Source organism: Carcharhinus amblyrhynchos, chromosome 4 (genome assembly GCF_965287045.1).
Source record: "Carcharhinus amblyrhynchos chromosome 4, sCarAmb.v2.hapA, whole genome shotgun sequence".
Lineage (NCBI taxonomy): Eukaryota > Metazoa > Chordata > Chondrichthyes > Carcharhiniformes > Carcharhinidae > Carcharhinus > Carcharhinus amblyrhynchos.
The window spans coordinates 113,193,363-113,213,565 of record NC_137327.1 but is presented as its reverse complement, the minus strand read 5'-3'; the positions used below and the strand labels follow the sequence as shown (position 1 = coordinate 113,213,565).

General features: G+C 40.7%; 2 protein-coding genes across 3 annotated transcripts in view; one reads left to right on the top strand and one right to left on the bottom strand.

Annotated features, from left to right (window-relative positions):
- Positions 1-8,099, bottom strand: part of lrch2 (leucine-rich repeats and calponin homology (CH) domain containing 2) — a 188,811-nt gene extending 180,712 nt beyond the window's left edge. For both annotated transcript variants that reach the window (XM_080187748.1, XM_080187749.1), the window contains exon 1: positions 8,011-8,099. The gene's annotated coding sequence lies outside the window, so the exon portion shown is untranslated. The remainder of the gene's footprint in view (positions 1-8,010) is intronic.
- The window catches only part of LOC145342295 (UAP56-interacting factor-like), a 43,922-nt gene that overhangs the window by 4,848 nt on the left and 18,871 nt on the right, over positions 1-20,203 (top strand). Inside the window, exons 2-7 of the mRNA XM_080187750.1 lie at positions 3,416-3,562; positions 4,810-4,976; positions 5,074-5,192; positions 8,872-8,953; positions 12,495-12,535; positions 17,866-17,940. Coding sequence (XP_080043876.1) covers positions 3,416-3,562; positions 4,810-4,976; positions 5,074-5,192; positions 8,872-8,953; positions 12,495-12,535; positions 17,866-17,940 — 631 coding nt within the window. The remainder of the gene's footprint in view (positions 1-3,415; positions 3,563-4,809; positions 4,977-5,073; positions 5,193-8,871; positions 8,954-12,494; positions 12,536-17,865; positions 17,941-20,203) is intronic.

Here is a 20,203-nt window from a genome sequence, read left to right as displayed (position 1 = left end):
CTTACCCCTGTTTATTTGGATGTAAGCCTAGTTTAAAGATGAATGTCAGGCTTTCAAAACATCGTTCATCACACCCCATGCCCATGTATCCTCCATAACCACTCACCTGGTATCCCCAATGCACAGACCTCCAGAGTTATATTTTTGAAATGGAGGTGAAAAGAAATTAAACTTCCAACAACCTAATAAAGACGTCAGACAAGTACACTTGCACTGAAAAATACACTCATTCATAAAATGCATTCAAAAATTTAAATCCCCTGAAATAAACATATATTGTTAATCACATTAAAGAGAGAGAATTCTTTAATAAACTCTTAATACTGTAAATTAAAATGAGAACAATGCACCCAACTGAGATAAGTGTTTCCAGACCTTTTGAAACTCAACCACGCAATTGTTTGGGAAATGTAAACAACACAGCCTGTTGAACTAGTAAAATCACAGCACTTGTTCTGTCATAAGAACATAAGAACATAAGAAATAGGAGCAGGAGTAGGCCATCTAGCCCTTCGAGCCTGCCCCGCCATTCAATAAGATCATGGCTGATCTGTCGTGGCTCAGTTCCACTTTCCCGCCCTCTCCCCATAACCCTTAATCCCTTCTCTTATCAAAAACCCATCAACCCGCTTCTTAAAAATATTTAGCGAGGCAGCCTCCACCACTTCAACGGGCAGAGAATTCCAGAGATTCACCACCCTTTGAGTGAAGAAGTTCCTCCTCAACTCCGTTCTAAACCGCCTCCCCTTTATCTTGAGGCTGTGCCCCCTAGTCCTACTGTCTTTTTTGAGCGGGAAGAGTCTCTCCACCTCTATCCTATCCATCCCATTCATCATCTTATACGTCTCAATGAGATCTCCCCTCATTCTTCTAAACTCTAACGAGTACAAGCCTAGTTTATTCAGCCTCTCCTCATAGCTCAATCCCCTCAACTCCGGTATCAGCCTAGTAAACCTCCTCTGCACTCCCTCCAGGGCCAAAATATCCTTGCGCAGGTGCGGCGCCCAAAACTGCACACAGTACTCCAGCTGCGGCCTCACCAATGCCCTATACAGCTGCAGCAAGACCTCCCTACTTTTATATTCAATCCCCCTCGCTATGAAGGCCAGCATCCCATTCGCCTTCCTGACCACCTGCTGCACCTGCAAGCTGGGTTTTGCGAAGCATTCTGAAGCACATGGCGGCTTTTCTTAAAATCTAAATGATATCTGCTAAAGATTTGTTTTTCATTTTAAAAGAATTCTGGTAAATAAACCATTTCAGATTATCACACTGGAGATGCCCAACAGTGTTATCTTTAGTTTTGAAAGCTTAAGAACACTTTTCCCAATGGGTGCAGTATGCTAATATATCTCTCAACTTGCTCACTTCTGATCAATGTAAAATGCAATTTATCCTATCAGGACAGAGCCCTGTAATCAATCACCACAGTAAAGAGTGTTATGGGGCAGGCTCGAAGGGCCAAATGGCCGCCTTCTGCTCCTACCACCTTCTATGGAAAACACGTCTAAATTACAATATAGCATTTAATTATTGAAACTGAAAGAATAAATGTTTTTTGCATTTCAAAGTCTATCAATAAAATAATTCCAGGAGCAGGTAACTATATTTTGAGGGATAGCTGGGCTAATATGGTGGCAGTGGTTAGCACTGCTGCCTCTCAAGGGTTCAATTCCACCCTTGGGTAACTGTCTGTGGAGTTTGCACCTTCTCCCTGTATCTAAGTGAGTTTCCTCCGGGTGCTCCGGTTTCTTCCCACAACCCAAAGATGTGCAGATCAGGTAGATTGGCCATGCTAAATTGCCCCATGGTATCCAAAGATGTGTAGGTAGGGGGATTAATGGGGTAAATGCGTGGGGTTAAGGGAATGAGGTCGGGTTGTGGGCCTGACTAAGATTGTCTGCAGAGAGTTAGTGCAGACTTCATGGACCGAATAGCCTCCTTCTGCACTGTTGTGAGCCTGTGGTATCCTTGTGGCTCACACCTTCTCTGAGAGGATCTGAACCATACCTTCTTGCTGAAGGGGCCCAATTCCACTGAAATTTAGGGAGAGTTTAAATTTCTCACCCACACAGTAGAGATGGCAAGGGTGGGAGAGTTTTGTGCCCATACCCTTATCATGCACAAGTAGAAATAGCCAGAAGTAGTAATATGGGCAATGGTTCCGGAATCAGGTCCCACATGCCAATTTTAAAGGGCTGCTGTGTTGTCCTGAAAATCCAGGCAGTTAATTCCCTTTCTTTTTCCATGGATGCAGTCTGTCCTGCTTAGTGATGATGTAGAGATGCTGGCGTTGGACTGGAGTAAACACAGTAAGAAGTCTCACAACACTAGGTTCGAGTCCAACCAGTTTATTTGATAGTAATCCCACAAGCTTTTGGAAACGGAGTCCCTTCGTCAGATGTGTGGAAGGTTCTGATCAGACAAGGGCAAATAAAGTCACACACAGTTTACAAAATACTGATTAGAATACAAGTCTTTACAGCTAACCTGCTATTCAAGTCTTAAAGATGCAGGCAATGTGAGTGTCACACTTGCATTCTAATCAGTATTCTGTAAACTGTGTGTGACTTTATATGCCCTTCCCTGATCAGAACCTTCCACACACTTGACGAAGGTACGTCATTTCCGAAAGCTTGTGGGATTACTACCAAATAAACTGGTTGGACTTGAACCTGGTATTGTGAGACTTCTTACTCTGCTTAGTGATACCAGAGTTGTCTGTTTTGTTTCAGATTTCCAGCATTCTGAAACAGTATTTTGCCTTTGTGTTTTATACATGTTTGTTTGATGTGTATAATTTGATTGAATGAGAAAATGTGTGTATTTTAGGGAGGTTTATCATTTTTAATTCCTGTCGTATGCTCTTTTCAGGCCATGCAGACCCCTCTAGTTGGGCTCAAAGTTTACCCTTTCCAATAGCCGTGCAGGATACTAAAAGTAATATGTAACAGCTCTTTTAATTAATCTCCCAGTGGGTTGAGAGTCCTCAACATTAAAACTGCCTCCAATTTAACAGCATTTTTGTTCTGTAGTCTGTCTCAATAAGGCTATTAGAATAAGTGGGAAATATAAAATTTCCATTACTTGAATAAAGAGCTTGTAATGTGGAATTGTCGGACAGTGTTCTGAAGTTGAAGCTGAGACACATTGTGCAGCCTTTTTGTACATAATATCCAATAGCTTCCACTCTTTAATAAAATGCATTTGACAAATGTCACTGGCACAAAGAGGCAAAAGGCCCCATTTTCCAATATTTCTGCTTTCGTCTTTAGCACACCAAGGTAGCAAAAATATTGCATTTTTTCATTTCTTACATATTTCCAAGCACAATCCAATTTTATGCAGCAAACCTATCCAGTAACATTTTCCAAAAATCTAATTTTTATCTAAACCATGCTTTTACATTTTTCAGATGATATTATTGAACTCAATAAAAGGGAAACTGACTCTACAACAACTCCATTAAGTAGAGCAAGACAACAACAGCAAAGGCAGCGGAATTTGGGTTTTCGTAAGCTACAAAATCGTTTTGGAAGAGGAGCACAGCAAAATGCACAAGGTGACCTTAAATTCATGAGAGCTAAGCGTGTTATTAACCGATAGTACGTGCTGACAACTGCAAGCCCAGAAGATATCTAACATGCATTTTCATTGCCAGATTTATGATATTCTACCAAATGGAGAGCTTCTTTCCACTTTAGGTGAAGCAAAGTTGCAATCCCATTTATGAAGAATGTACTTATGATTAAGCACACTTCCCCTCCCATCATTTGAGTGAAGGTGAATGAATGAAGTGGTGCAATAGCCAGAAAAAAATTAAAGTTTATTTATTATTCACAAGTAAGCTTACATTAACACTGCAATGACATTACTGTGAAATTTCCCTAGTTGTCACATTCTGGTACCTGTTTGCACCAATGCACTTAACCAGCACGACTTTCAGACTAGGGAGGAAACCGGAGCACCCGGAGGAAACCCACATTGACAAGGGAAGAAAATGTACACTCCACACTGACAGTGACCCAAGCCGGGAATTGAACCTGGGTCCCTGGCACTGTGAGGCAGCAGTGCTAACCACTGTCTCAGTTTGACAAATTCTTGAAAAGATCCTACAAATTTGTTTTTGTTTAAGTTCTCAAAATAGAACAAAGAACATAATCAACTTGAAAGCCTATTTATTAGGTCAGTGCACAAGGGAAATCCTTGTGTTCAATGATAGAGAAAAATGTAACTCAAAGGTGGGAAATTTTAAAGCAACATAGATTGGAAAATGGGGTATAGACGATGGTGAAGCCAGATAAATGAATAAAAAGAAAAGTATTATAATGTTTATAACAAGATACTAAAAAGGGAAAATATAAGAACCAAATACATGGAAAATAAAAACACAAGTTGTAGAGCGGAGACGTGAATTAATATGACTTTTTAAGTACTTCTAATTTGACTGCATATCTGTTTCAAACTGTTTAATTGTGGAAACAGTAGATTTTGTTAACTCAGCAGTTTTGGTTATCATTTATTTGTGAATTGTGTGCGTGATATCAGTTTGTGTACAGAGGTTATACTATGAGTCTCACTCCTCCCAGAAGCCCATTGTGGTGCAAATCGGGAGAGAGCAACCAAGTTCTGCAATGTGATCCTGTCTACAGTGATTCCAGACAAGGAGCCTTTCCCTTGTAAGATCCATCCTTTCCTCAGTCAGTTCACTGATTAACCCTAATGCTGCATTGCAGAGGCAACAGTTTTGTAAGGTTAGTTAAAAGTAACCAAATGTACTCAGCAGATTATTTGTATCAATTTAATTAGGATCCAATAGGCTGAGGAGAAATACCTCAGGATTCCAAGGGTACAGCAGGTCTAAGCAACGTTGGCAGACTCAGGTTAAGAATATCAGAGCAAGATCAGATGGAAGAAGACCTACTGGAGCAGCCAAAGGAGTGAGCCCATTGAATCGTAAAGCCACTGTTTGCATGGTAATACAAACTAATCAGCTGACCATATCAACTTTCATTTCTGTTTGATAAGTTACATGATTTTGAAAATTAATTGATTTCACATATTCCTTTATAGGATTTGCAACAAATTGCACCCATTAGGAAAGGAGTTCAATGGATCATGAGGGGAAGACCACAGCAGGCCCAAAAGAGGTTCAGGCTAACAAGACAATGGCCCCAAATTCCAAAAAGAAGGTAATAACTGAACTAACTGACTCACAACCTCTCTCTCCCCCAAACACCACTTATCCTGCAGGAATGATTTCTCTCTCTTCAACCCCACCAGAAAGTGGCAATCTCTGGTCTCCCTCATTCACCCCCCCCCCCCCACCCCCATATCCCTCCTGATTGCCGTGATCTTCAGATACCTGGTCTACTAGTTTTCATGTCCAACAGCCAGCAGGTCACCCTAACTGTCTGACAGATGGGAAAGTAAAGAAAAAAATTATAATAAAGTAAGTCCTTCCTAATTGAGGTGCTCACTAAGCTAGATGGTCCTAGAGGAAGCTTGAGCTTCCTCTAGGACCATCTAGCTCCAGCCCTCCCTCACTGCAGCCTTAGTCATCACATGCACAACAGAATTGAATTCCAGAGATGAGGTGAGAGAAATTCCCCTTCATAACAAGGAATGAGATGTTGAACTGAGTGTGGCATCATGGAGCCAAAGCCAAACCAAAGTCTATGGAAATTGGGTGGGGGGAGGAACTCTCCACTGGTTGGAGTCATACCTAGCACAAAGGAAGATGGCTGTGGTTGTTGTAGACCAATCATTTCAATCCAAGGATATCACTGCAAGAATTTCTCAGCCCAAACATCTTCAGCTGCTTGAACAATGACCCTCCCTGCATCACAGGGTCAGAAGTAGGGATGTTTGCTAACAATTGGAGAGTGTTCAGTTCCATTCATTGGTGAAGCAGTTTGTGTCGACATGCAGCAAGCTTCATGTATAGAAATTACCATTGATCAGAAAGTTAATGATCCTGTCACATAAACACAGTGGCTACAAGAGCAGGTCAGAAACTTGGATTTCTGTAGTGAGTAACTTCCCTTCTGATTCCCCAAAACCTATTCACCATGACTGGGCACTAGTCTGGAGTATGGTGGAATACTCTCCACTTGCCTGGGTGTATACATCTCCGATAACACTCAAGAAGCTTACACCACCCAGGACAAAGTATCCACTTGATTGGCACACTATCCACCACCTTAAACATTCACTTCCTCCATCGCTGCCCACAGTGACTGCAGTGTGAACTGTCTCCAAGATGTAGTGCACAATTTGCTCAAGCTGTTTCGACAGTACTTTCCACACCATTAACTTCCACCAACTAGAAGAACAAGTGGAGCAGGCACACATGGAAATACCTTCATCTGCAAGTTCCTCTCAAATTGCATACCACCTTGATTTGGAAATGTATTTTTTTTTCATTGTCACTGAGTCCAAATTCTGAAACTCCCTTCCTAACAACACCGTGCATGTACCTATATCATCTACAGTGCAGTGATTCAAAACAACAGCTCACCACCACGTTCTCAAAGGAAATTACAGATGTACAATAATTGCCGACCTTGCCGCTGATGCCCAAGTCCCAGGGGTGAATAGTAAAATTCAACAGTGCATCCATGTCCCTGGCTTTTGCAGATTTTCTGTTGCGTTTTCGTGGCCCACAGTATTTTGCCTTCTTCCCTGCATATACAGAGGCCAGAATACCTTTTGGTTTTCATTTCACAAAGTGCTTTTATTCTGATGTTTTGTTACTTTGTTCGCAGTGGGACTAAGTGAGGAATTAGGCAGAGCTGAGAATGGAATACAAGAAACAAATGAATTTTTTTTGATTTTCTTGCTTCTCTTATTCAATCCCTGAAATGATTTGCCTCGATTCAAAGCCAGTTTTGAAAGAGACAGATTGGATAGTTTTATGGTGGCAAAAGTCTGGATTTGACCAGAAACCAGTTAGACATCTATTGCCCTAATAAGGAAATATAGAACCCTACAGTGCAGCATTAAGATTGATGGGGATAAATTGCTGCATTTGCTGCCTGGGTGGTAGTTGAGGAAATGAGTTTTCTGCCAGCTGTAGAACTTAACTTTTATTTAATGAATGTAGTTGCTGAGAAAGCAGCACAATGGTCGCAAGTCAAAGATCAGGGAGAGTAACAAAGAAAATAAGTGTAGGAATGAAGATATATTGTAATCAGGGATAGATGAGATTTCTAATTTACACAGAGGAGAAAGAGGGACCTCTAAACTAAAGTGGTGGCATTATTGGAAAGTACAGTATGTGAGGTATAAATTAATTGTGGTTTTTTTTGTGTTTGAATGTTAGTAGGTATGTTTCTGAAACAAAATAGACAAATATTAAATTCAGAGATTATAAACCATTTCCAATCATCAGTTAAACACAATAATACATTAGCTGGAACTTTACCACCTCACCCGCCACAGAATCAGTGTAGGCCAGGGTCCAACAATGGAAATTTCTGTTGACCTCGGGTGAGAATTTCCGGTCTCACCTGAGCGAAGCCATAAAATCCATTGTGTCCACTGATCTTCATTCCATTTACATATTACCAGATAAATTGAACTGATAAACCATTATCTTGTTGTGAGGACATGTACAATCAACAAGTTCCACCATGGCCTCACTAGGCTATCTGCACTTTACCTTAAATGACCACATGCAAATCTACACTATTTTGACAAGACAGAACATGCTACATTTCAATTTTTAATTGTTTATTTCCTCTTAATTGTTAGACTACTTGTCCGATATCAGGTTTCACCCACTGACTCCGTCCCTTTCCCATTTTAAACTGAACCAGATCATTCAGAGCCTTAGGGTAGAATTTTACTGTCTAAGATTCATACGATTCCTCCTGAGGCCAACGGAGAATGCCATTCTCTGAGCCTTGCTCTCCCCCAGAATTGGAGAGAGTGTGCTGGTAAAATTCTGGCCTTAGTATTGATTTTGAATTTGAGTTGAGCTTCCAAGTACACATCTAGCCTACCTACCTCTACGCCCATAATGTCACCTAATACCGTCCCATTTTGGCTCATCTGTTGCTGAAACCCTCATCTATTCCTTTCTTTAGGCTTGACTGTTCCAAGTGTTTCTTCTGGCTGGCCGTCCATCTTGCATCTTATATAAACCTGAGTTGAAATAACACTTGTTGCCAATATCTTCAGTGGCACTGAGACCTGCTCACTCACTACGCTCACTTTCCTTCACTGACTTCTGGTTTGGCATCGCCTCAGTTTTTAAAGTTCTCATCCTTGTTTTCAGAAAACTGCATTGACTCAGCTCCCCCAGTCTCTGTAGTCAGCCTTAAACTTAGCCTTGAGGCTAAGTCATAAGCTCTGGAACTCCCTCCCTAAAACTCTCACCCTGTCGACTTCCAGCTCTTTTATTACACATCTTTGTCCCAATTTTTGGTCAGCATTCAAATATTTCTTTATGTGGCTCCCTGCCAAATACTGAAAATGCTAGAAATTCTGAGCAGGTCTGACAACATCTGTCGAGAGAGAACAGAGCCAATGTTTCGAGTCTGGATGACCCAGAAGGGTGATACCTTTTGATGCATCATTATGTTAAAGACACTATATAATATCAAGTTGTTATTATAATCTAAATAGTGTCTTGTGAATAAGTGGAAGAAAAAGGTAGGATTAGGAAAGAATGGACACAGTTCCAGAAATAAATGTGCTTGTCAAGTGTACATTGTGACCTCTTTATTCCTCCAATTCAGTGACTGAATGGGGTCATATTTCTCCAATGCCAATAGCTGAAGCCATTGAAAATGCAGTTGTGAAAATACTGTTTAGCAATTTTCTTCAAAATACCTTGCAATTTTAACTTATCCTCTGCTGTTACAGGATTATGTTCCTGAATAGAGGGACAAGTCAGCAGAAGAAACAGAGGCAAGGACAACAAACCAGAGTCAATATTAACAGAGGGGTATGTTGCTTGCTGCATTGACAATTTTTGGAAAATGATTTGGAGATATGCATTTGATTCTAGAGAGTACTCAGTTAGATGCAACTGCAAAGAGAAAAAACCTAAAAAGATAATAAAGTACATTTTTATAACATTTCTGGAATAGCTCCATCCCATTAAGTATCATTACCCATAGGTGAGCGAGAGTAGGTTGATTAGTTCTAGCTTTTTCACCATAGTTAGTTCAGTTTCACTAGCTTCTGTTAAGGCTAGAAAAAAGGGTGACTGAAATGTGTAAATATATACTATTGGACTCTACAAGATAAATTCACTACTCCTGGCCACTCCATCACAAGCCAAGTAGCATTATTGAGAGGTGATCACACAATGGCATTGGGCTAGTAATCCAGAAATACAAGGTATATTTCAGAGTATTGAGTATAAAAGTTGGAGTGTTATGGTAAGGTTGTATAAGGCATTGGTGAGGTCGAATTTAGAGTATTGTGACCAGTTTTGGTCAGTGCAGAGAAGGTTCACAAGGATGTTGCCGGGACTTGAGAAGCTGAGTTACAGAGAGAGATTGAATAGGTTAGGACTTTATTCCCTGGAGCATAGAAGAATGAGGAAAGATTTGATAGAGGTGTATAAGATTTTGATGGATGTAGATAGAATGAATGCAAGCAGGTTTTTTCCACTGAGGCTAGAGGAGAAAAAACCAGAGGGCGTGGGTTTAGGGTGAAAGGAGAAGAGTTTGAAGGGAATATTCAGGGGGGACTCCTCACGCACAGTGTGGTGGGAGTGTGGAATGAGCTGACGGCTAAAGTGGTAAATGAAAGATCACTTTTTTAACATTTAAGAGAAATTTAGATGGTTTCATAGATGAGAGGGGTGTGGAGGGACTAGGCAAAAAATGGTTCGGCACAGACAAGAAGGGCCAAAGGGCCTGTTTCTGAGCTGTAGTTTTCTATGGCTCTATGTAATACTCTCGGGACTTGGGTTCAAATCCCACCACAGCAGATGATGGAATTTGAATTCAGTAAAAAAAAATCTGGTATTAAATGTCTAATGGTGACCAATTAAATGTCTAATGCTAATTGTCATAAAACCCCCTCTGGTTCGTTCATGCCCTTTAGGGACAGAAATCTGCTACCCTTACCTGGTCTGGCCTGTGTGTTACTCCAGACCCACAGGAATGTGGTTGACTCTTAAATGCCTTTTGAACATGTTAATTAAGAATGGACAATAGATGTGTGACTAGCCAGTGACGCCCACATCCCATGAACTAATAAAAAATAGTTGAAGAATCAGCATTACATTGCATTAGATTTAATCCACTGCTCACCACTGAGAGCACAGACTGTTTACCCTAACATTGTGAAGCAGCTATTTTTCAGAGTTACTGCTAAATTGTAGTAGACCACTTCTCCTCCAGAAGAGTTAAGTGGAACAGTTTATTTTTGCTTTTAGCTCTGCTAGGAGTGACAGCCTGGCTGTAGGTTTGTCTATTTCTATTGTCAGGATAATGAGTCTGTTTAGAGCAACAAGGATAAAAAAACGACACAGTGAACGTTTCTAACAGGAAAAGAATGATGAGTGGTGAGTTGTTAGTTTCCACAAATTACTCATTTATAAGCTGTGCTGCTTTTGACTTTAACCTATTGTTAATGATGAAAAAAAGCAGATAGCACTGCATTCAGAAGCAGTTTTGGTTTATATGGGGGAGATAATGGTGTAATGGTAATGTCACAGGGGTAGCCATCCAGAGGCCCACGCAAGGGCTCTCGAAACACATGTTCAGATTGCACCAAAGCAGTTAGTGGACTTTAAATTGAATTAATAAAAATCTGCAATTGAAAGCTGATCTCAGTAATAGTGACTATGGAACTCTCATCAGTTGTAAAAAACCCATTTGGTCCATTAATGGCCTTTTAGGCAACAAAATCTCATCCTTACCTACATATGACTCCAAATCCAGAGCACTGTGGTTGATTATTAACTACCCTCTGAAATGGCCTAGCAAGCTACTTAATTCATAGGCAATTAAGGATAGTTACAAACACTTGCTTTTCCAACAATGCTCACATCCCATGAAAAAATAAACAAGTAAAACAAAAATTATTGACATTAGGAAAGAAATAGTCTGTAGGATGGACGTTTCCCTGATAGATGAGTTGGTAAGTGTATCTGTTGGTATGTATAAGGAACTGAGGCAAAATGACCATGAAAGATGCAAGTTTAATTCCTATATTTTTGGTGATGTGAGTTGGAGTAGAAGAAATACTATTATTGAATTAATTGGAAAATAATGAAATCAGCCTGGATTCCTTTTCCTAATGAAACAATTAATTATTAACTACTGTGGGGGGGGGGGAATGCCAGAAGACAAAATCAAGTTTGGCAGTGATGGCCTGAACAACATAAAGCTAATCAGAGTTCACCTTCCTCACTCAAACATGAAAATGTTGACTGACTTTTGAACTATCAAAGCATGTTGGATGATTGTCCATTCCCACTGTGAAAGATGGCTGTGGTTTTATGGTACTGGCATCATTTACAGTTGGATTTTGGGCTGTGGGTGCCAAACAGGTGGCCCAATGCGACTAACCAGATTAAGCTACACTAATGATCAGATAGAAAATATTGAACCACAAGGTAAGTGCAGAGTGGAAGTTTTGATTGCAGTGATGAGGGGGAAGGATCATATCATGAATGGACACCACAAAAATAATTTCAAACTTCTCTTTCCTCCTTTTTAAAATTATAAACAACTGGATTGACGGGGTTAATGGAACAAGAAAGTTATCGATTAGAGTTTTAATGTCATTACTACTCTACATTATGCATTCTTGGCTGTCAACCCAGAAATCTATTAGAATAGTGAAACACCTGAGCCCCAGGGAAAATGTTGCTTGATTGACTGCTCTGGTTTTCTCGTCCTTTCTGTTATCTGCAGAATGTTTACTTACACAAGATGAAGGCATTTCAAGTGCTTGAAAACTTCCGTTATTGGCATATTAAAGGGTCTGATTGCCACTTTTATTGGCCTGTAATAGAAAGGGTTTTTTTTAAGAAATGGAAAGTTATTAATGAATGACTTTTTTCACAAATTATTACTAAATGGTTCATTGGTTCTACATACTGTATGGGCCCAATATGGCAAACATGAGTGAGGGATGTACTTTGGGATGAGAGGCCATTGATAATGGCTTAGCACTGAGGGGAGTCATATGAGGAGTACCTTCTGAACCTGCCTTTCAAAAGTTTTTACTATGCAGATTATGTTTCATGGCATCTCTGAGGTGATATTTGAGAAGCTGGCCTGACTCCATAAAAATTGTGGAGAACTGGGGCATGCCTGTCCTCATCATGGAGCCAGCCAGGTCATGAGCGACCCTAACCAGCTCATGCCTTTAAAAGACCATACTGAAATTCAGAAATCTAGGAATGAAAACCTGGAATAGGGCTCCAGCAGCCATTGTCATACCTCCATGGAGACCCCTGACTCTATAAAAATCCATCCCTTAGAATTTGATTTGTTTATCCGTATGTGTCTAATTTTTAGTTTCCAATGCATCCAAGAACTGGGCAGAAGAGAACGAGAATGTAAGTAAATGCATGTTAGAAAAACATATCCAACGTGTGTATGTGTGTGTGCACATCCTAGCCCAGGTTTCTCACCTTCCCAATGAAGACTTATTCCTTGTAACCTCTATCTCCCACTGACAACTCAATGGCAAAGCTTCCATTTCCACAATTTTTAGATCTCTAATTTTTTCATCAAATCCTGCAATATTAATTCCCGCTCTCTCCTAAATCTTTAAATCCCTCATACCCAGTGTGGAGATGGTGTTGCTATAGATACAATTTTTTTTCAATGTTTCAGGAGAATATTTATAAATTCAGTTTTTTCTGCAGACAGTCAGTCTGTCTGAAAAAACATTTAGCTCAGATGCTGGCAGAGCAGAATAATTACTCATTTTAGCCATGTAGTGTTTCCTTAGGATAGAGCTAATGGATATATATTTATAGATAAAGATTCCCCCTGGGATTTTCGATTAGGTTGAATGACAGGGTCATGAATAAGAAGGTCATGGGACAAACTAGGTCTGTAGCAGAGAAAACAGCGTTCAGTTCTAGCTGGGGTTTGTTTGAAGACAAAAGTTATACAAGCTGCTCTGAAACTTAAAAGCACTTCAAGTGTATATTTCTTATGGCTAGTATACTATGGTTGCTAACTATATGTAAAATGGAATTTTGAGTCTATAAGTGGACTGTCATTTCTTTGGAATTGAAACAGCGACATATTAGAAATTATGTTGTTTCCTCCCATTTTCAAAGTAATATTCAGCTGTTAATAGTTAAGCTGCTTCATTTTGTTAGAGTTAAATTTTGTTATTAAATAAAGTTTGCTTTACTACAAAAGATCCCTAATTTGTCATTGGAATTACTTGCAGTGAAGCATCCTTTCCTCATATTTTATGCAATAGAGAAATTGCCCAGCTTAGAACATAGAACATAGAACATTACAGCGCAGAACAGGCCCTTCGGCCCACGATGTTGCGCCGACCAGTTACAAAAACAATGACCCACTAGCCTATACCAATCCCTTTTCGTCCATAAACCTATCCAGAGATCTCTTAAATGCCCCCAAACTAGACGCATTTACAACTGCAGCAGGCAGGGCATTCCAATCCCTCACCACCCGCTGGGTAAAGAACCTACCCCTGACATCCGTCCTGTAGCTACCCCCCCTTAATTTAAAGCCATGCCCCCTCGTGCTAGCTTTCTCCATCCGAGGAAAAAGGCTATCACTATCCACCCTATCTAAACCTCTAATCATCTTATATGTTTCAATAAGATCCCCTCTTAGCCGCCTTCTTTCCAACGAAAACAACCCTAAATCCCTCAGTCTCTCCTCATAGGACCTCCCCACCATACCAGGCAACATCCTAGTAAACCTCCTCTGCACCCTCTCCAACGCCTCCACATCCTTCTTGTAATGCGGGGACCAGAACTGCACACAGTACTCCAAGTGCGGCCGCACTAGAGTAGTGTACAGTTGCAACATTACACTGCGACTCCTAAATTCAATCCCCCTACCAATAAACGCCAAGACACCGTACGCCTTCTTAACAACCTTATCTATTTGATTCCCAACTTTCAGGGATCTATGTACACACACACCTAGATCCCTCTGTTCATCCACACTATTCAAAGTCCTCCCGTTAGCCCTATACTCGACACATGCTTCCTAATGTAATTCAGGATTCTGGTCCGTGACCGCAACGCACAGGCCTCCAACACCCTTCACTCTTTGGACCTGCATTCACAAGCTTGCTGTAGCACAGACTTTCCTTATTCTGCAGCCTCCCCCAGCCTGCTCATGATCCAACTGAATAGGCTAAGCCTATTTGTTAATCAGGCTGAATTCTGGGTGGAGGACCTATTGAGACATCATATGTGTGCTAAGGAGTCAAAATTTCATGGCATGTGGGGGATCCCTGGCCTTTGGGGAATTACAAATGTGTGCACATAACACATGTAACTTTCCGCTCAAAGCACTGGAGATAAAAAAAAATACACTTGAGACATAATTGTGGGAGCCTTTTTTTATCCTGTGTGTATTTATGTAAAATGAAACCTACATTGGCGTGCATTCCAAAGATGTAATGCAACTGGTAAGTCAGTTAAGCTTTGCTGTTGTGGTTTGTGATGTAATCTGAATCTTTTAACATGCTCTACTTTATCATTAATCCTAAATTAGTTTAATTTGCATGACTGTTAAAGTAGCAGTGTTATATATTTTGCAATTACATGATATTTGCCTGTCTTGACTTGCTACCTATGGAATATGATGTGCTGTCAACAATCCACTAATCAGCCAACTGTACATTGCTGGCTTTAGTCTCAAAGTAGTTTTCTGCATGTTCACACTTACTGTGTTCCAAGTGACATATTTTCACGTATAAGGAAAGTGTGGGTGGGAGCAGCAGCCTTCTACCTGCTATTAAAGCATTTCTTACAAACTTTTACAAGTCCCCAAGAACAACGTCACAGCTATTTTCCACTGCTGAGTTAGGACCAGCTCCACAACTGGATGCAAACTTTACAAAGTGTGAATCAGGTCCCTGGAGCGCAGTTGGGAATCAGATGGGAACTTGACATTACTTTCATAAAAATACACACCATAAACCACTTTGTACTCTTAAAGTTATTGAATTGTTTTAAAATCTTCTCAAGAACTGCATAAAGTGAACTATCAATGAGAAACGTTTTACCGTGACTATAGCCATGTTCTTCATTAGTTCAAAAGTGTAGAAATAATACCACAAATAAGATGATTGCCAAAATCTTGCTGCCATTCACGCCGCTGGGATCTTATGGCCCCACTGACAATGCACCACCGCATGGTTTCCTAGCAGTGAGGGGTTCAAAACCCATTGACAATGGCAAGACCGTAAGAACCTGTTGCCAGCAAGTGATATGCCACCTCCTGCCATGAAGCAAGCTGCGGAGAGGGAGAAAAATCCCACCCAACATCTCTGGAAGTAGTACTTTTCAATTTAGGCTAAAGGTCTTGCCAGTGTGATGTATGTATTATAGGGTGTTTGAAACTGTAAATGTTAATATGGGATTGGGAAAAAGAATGGCCCATGTTATGATGTAGATAGACTCCTGGGAGAAGTCAGGTAGTGGTAAGTCTGGTAGGAGTCAGCATAAAGATAGCACCTAATCAGGGCTATATCCTGTATGTGTAGTTATGTGTTATTAATAAACAGTTATTGTTCAACCATACAAACCTCTAATCATCTTCATGAGACAACATGTAACCATCCAACATGGTGGCAGCAACTGAAGCATGCCAAAACCCCTAAGAATGATCTAATATAGGAACCGCAGTCTGACCTGGGAGAAGTCTGCCTCACTGAAAGACACAGCTGGAGATTGTCTAATAAGCTACATTACAGGCATGCAGACTGAGGGCAGAAGAAAGAGCCATTGTGTAGCGTGACAGGACTCCACCAAAACCATGTGGAGGTCTGTTGTTGTCCCAACTGAAAGCCTAGTCAAAGGACCAACACACAGAGAACATGCAATCTCCACACAGTGACCCAAGTCAGGAATCAAACCCAGGTCGCTGGCGCTGTGAGGCAGCAGTGCTGGCCATTGTGCCACTGTGCTGCCCCAAAACTTGAAAAAAAACAAGATAATCTGAATCTGTAAAGTCAGAGACTTTGGGGGAGGATAGGGGCACATTGGGTAGCATGTAAATATTATTGTAGACTCATTTACGTAAAGACTCAGGGTGATTGGGCAGTTGCAGTGTTAGGGTGTTTGGGACTGGGGAAATGGTACCACTCATAACATAGAGAATCGCATGGAAATAGTAAGGTGGAGTGAACTGTCTCTTGTCTATATATGTTTATAGTTATATGTCATTTAATAAAATTATTTTTCAACCACACAAGCCTCTAGACCTCTTCATGAGACAACATATAGCCTTACTACAATGTGTAATTTCTTATAACTCTAACTGCATCTTGAGGATGATGAAAAGAACTATATTAAGGCACATTTTGAAGGCTAGGAAATACACTGATTGTGGCTGCTATATTTGGGCACATGTTTTAAAGAAGTAAAATTGAGAAAAAAACTTCCTTAATCCCACACCATGATCCCTTCATTTAAGCTGCAAGTCATTAAAGAATTTGACTTGATATAACACTTTTCATATCTTCACAGTACTTCACAGTTAATTAATTTGGAAGTCTAGTCACTGTTGTAATATAGGTAAACACTGCAGGCAATTAGTACATATTAAGGTCCCACAATAAATCAATGAGGTGCATAACTAGATTTTCTGTTTTAATGGTGTTAATTGAGGGATAGATGTTGGCCATAATACTTGAAAACTCCCTATCACTTCGTCAAATACTGAGATGGGATCTTTTACATTTACATCAGAACAGGAGTAGGCTGTTCAACCGCCTGAGCTTGTTCAGCCATTCTGTTAAGTCGTAGCTGATCTATACTTCATCTCCATTTATGTCTTTTCATCAAATCCCCTGATTCAATAACCTCACAAAAATCTATTAATCTCAGACTTGACAAAATTGTCATTATTGGAGAATCTACAGTCTTATGAGGCAAAGGGTAGGCAGATTTTCATGACACTGTTTTGAGAAAGTCTCTTGTGACATTATTTCTAAATGTCTAGTGCTTATTTTAAGATTATGCTTCTTGTTCTTGATTCCCTTAGCAGAGAAAATGGTTTATGCAATTGAATGAATCCCTTTGTAGCTTTAAACTCCAGTTAGACCACTCTTTGATCTTCTAAATTCAAAGTGTATTTAAAAAAAAATTTACAACCTGCCACCGTAATTTAATTCTTTCAGCGCTGACTTCATTCTGGTGAATTTACATTGCATGCTTTCCAAGATCATGTCTTCACTCATCTGCATTGCCCAAAATGCAGTACTTCAGATGGGGTTTGACTAGAGCTCAATACAACTGTATCCAAAGCTACTTGAGATAAAGGCTGGTGTTCCATTAGTCTAGTTTGAATTTTGACTTCACATCGCATCTGAATTAGGTAGCACTGAAATGTCAGGCTAGATAATGTCCTCAAGTTTGTGAAATGGAGCGTGAATTGGTAACTTTCTGATGCAGGAATGCTATCGATGAACCAAAGTTGACATCATGCATCCAGTATCCTATAGAAAATGGGTTCACTTGGCAGGGATCAGATAAACCCTTTTGAAAATAAGATAGTTCCAAGATGGTAGAAAATTATTTTAGGTTATGCCAAACATGTGCACTTTGCAAATCTAACTTGTGTGAGAATCTTGTTATTATGTTGCATTAACCATTTCACATATACTTTGATATGGAATTACACTCTGACCATTGCATACCTAACTTTGATTTTCCAGGTGGAGAAAACCGTCAACTTCTAGCTCCATCCTAACAGTATCTGTACCCAATCCACAGGCCAACCAGCAAGGAGTGTAAGTTAACAATACCAAGGCTCTGGCCTTATCGGAAAAATCTTTAAACCTAAACAGGATATATTCCTGTGGCACAATGGGTAGTATCCGTGCCTCTGGACCAGAAGCTGTGGGTTCAAGTCTCACCCCGAGACTTGATGGTCAAGGAAGGTGCATTCATGGCTTGGTCAAAAAATTTGGGTCTCAATCTCTAAGTCCCTTTAAACATGCCAGTAGCTGGTGGTAAGAGTGGGAGAGAGTCCTGGTCAGCCATGCTTGATGTGGAATGGCACCCCTTAAGTTGAAAGCCCCTTATGACAGACTAGCAACCTGTTCCAGGAATTACTACTCATGGAAACAGTCAAAAGGGTACCATTAGGTCTGGGAAGGGAATTGGAATATATTCTGTGCTGTTGCTCATGTTGAGAACCTATAATAGCATGTGGTGAGTGCAACAGGAGGTTTACAGAAAGTTTAACTATATCTAGATGTATGTTTAAACCACCACCAGATCTGCACCATCTTACAGCAGAAAGTAAGCAGGCATTCAGAATACAGTAGCAAAATACTGTGGATGCTAGCAAATTGAAATAAAAACAGAAATTCCAGGAAATATTCAGCAGGACTGGCAGCATCTACAGGCAGGGCCACAGAGTTAATCCCTGGAGCATCAAGCAGAGGCAATGATGAGCACTTTGTCACTGCGCTCACAGATTTACCTGACTTGATGGTGCTACATATTTCTTCTGGAATCTTTCAATCTCAAAGAGATGCACAACTTGGTATCCCTCAGGGAATTCCAGAAGAGTGGAGTAGAGTCAGGGGACATCAGCTGCTGTGCAATAAGAATAAAAGGTCCAACATTTGAATGTTGTTGAATGGGTGAATAAGTCAAATGAATGAGATGGTGAATGGGGTAGGTAGGGTCTCGGAGCGGGGTGGTGGTGTTTGTGTCGTGCTTGGGAACTTTTGGTCCAGTTTTGGGGGTAGTTGGATGGAACGGAATAGTTGGGCCAGCTCGGGGGATGTTTGGATAATTGGGGGAAGGGGGTGGTGGCCGGACAGGTAGTCCAGTCAGACGGTTGATGAACTAGTTGGGGATTTGGAGGGGGTACTGGGGTGAGGGGTGGTGGTGGAGGTGATCAGTTGTGGAGTTACTCAGGTATTAGACTAGCTTTTCAGTTGTCTGTCATTTCCTGGGTAACTATCTCTAGCTCGGATTTGGAGACACTTGTGAAGGGTCTTGGAGAGCAAGGGAATTGCCCTTGCAAGATCAAACCTTCACAGATACTCAGTGCATATCTTCAGTCATATATCGGGTCTCTGACAATCTAGAAATAGGAAAGTTTGGCCCAACATCTCAGGTCAATGAAGCATCAGAACGCTAATGAGAAACATCAATTCTGTTTCTCTCTACCCCGATGCCATCAGACCTGTGGGGTCTCAGCATTTTTTGTTTTTAATTCATGATAAAGCTCTCTCTCTCTCTCTCTCTATATATATATATATTATGCCAGAGGTGTATCAGGAGCATTCTGTTTAATTATTTTTACCAGTTCACCCCCTCAATGGTATTATCCCCTTTTTAATTCAGCTCTCCACTCCATTAAATTAAATTGCACGTGAATTTACATCCAACAATGCCAGGGCACAATATGTATGCATCTGGCTAAGGTAGCTACGTAAGCAACCTTACTGTTGACATCTGGATCAATGGAGCTGAGAGTGGGTTGATCAGCAGGGCAAAGGAATATGGAGATACACACACTCACTCTGTTTCCTATTCTTACTAAACCCATTATTGCTTTGCAGGTTGAAATTGACCTTGAATTAGGTATGGCTTCTAGTGGCTTTTGTACTGGTTCAGCAACCCAGAATCTGAGAGTTTAAATTGCAGAATGCACGCTGTCAAATTCAATACATTTGGTCATTTGTGAGCTAGCGCCAGAAAATAACTATGAAAGTTGTTTGATTGTTGTAAAACCCAATCACCACATTACCATCCATCAGGAGTCATACCAAATCCAAGGCCTGTTGCTTCAAAGCGGAAATGGGCATTGCACAGGCAGGGAGCTTATTGAGTGTTCACAACATGTCATGTCCACATTTCCCTTTCCTTACTGATGTGTAACAGATCCATTATCAACCCACAGCCTCCTGAAAGAACCCCCCACCCCACCCCCCACCACACACACAGCCCCCGGTCCTCCTATTGATCCAAGTACCATTGGTAGCTGTACCTTTTACATGGTGTGGCTTATGTGTGATTGAACTTGTTGTCATG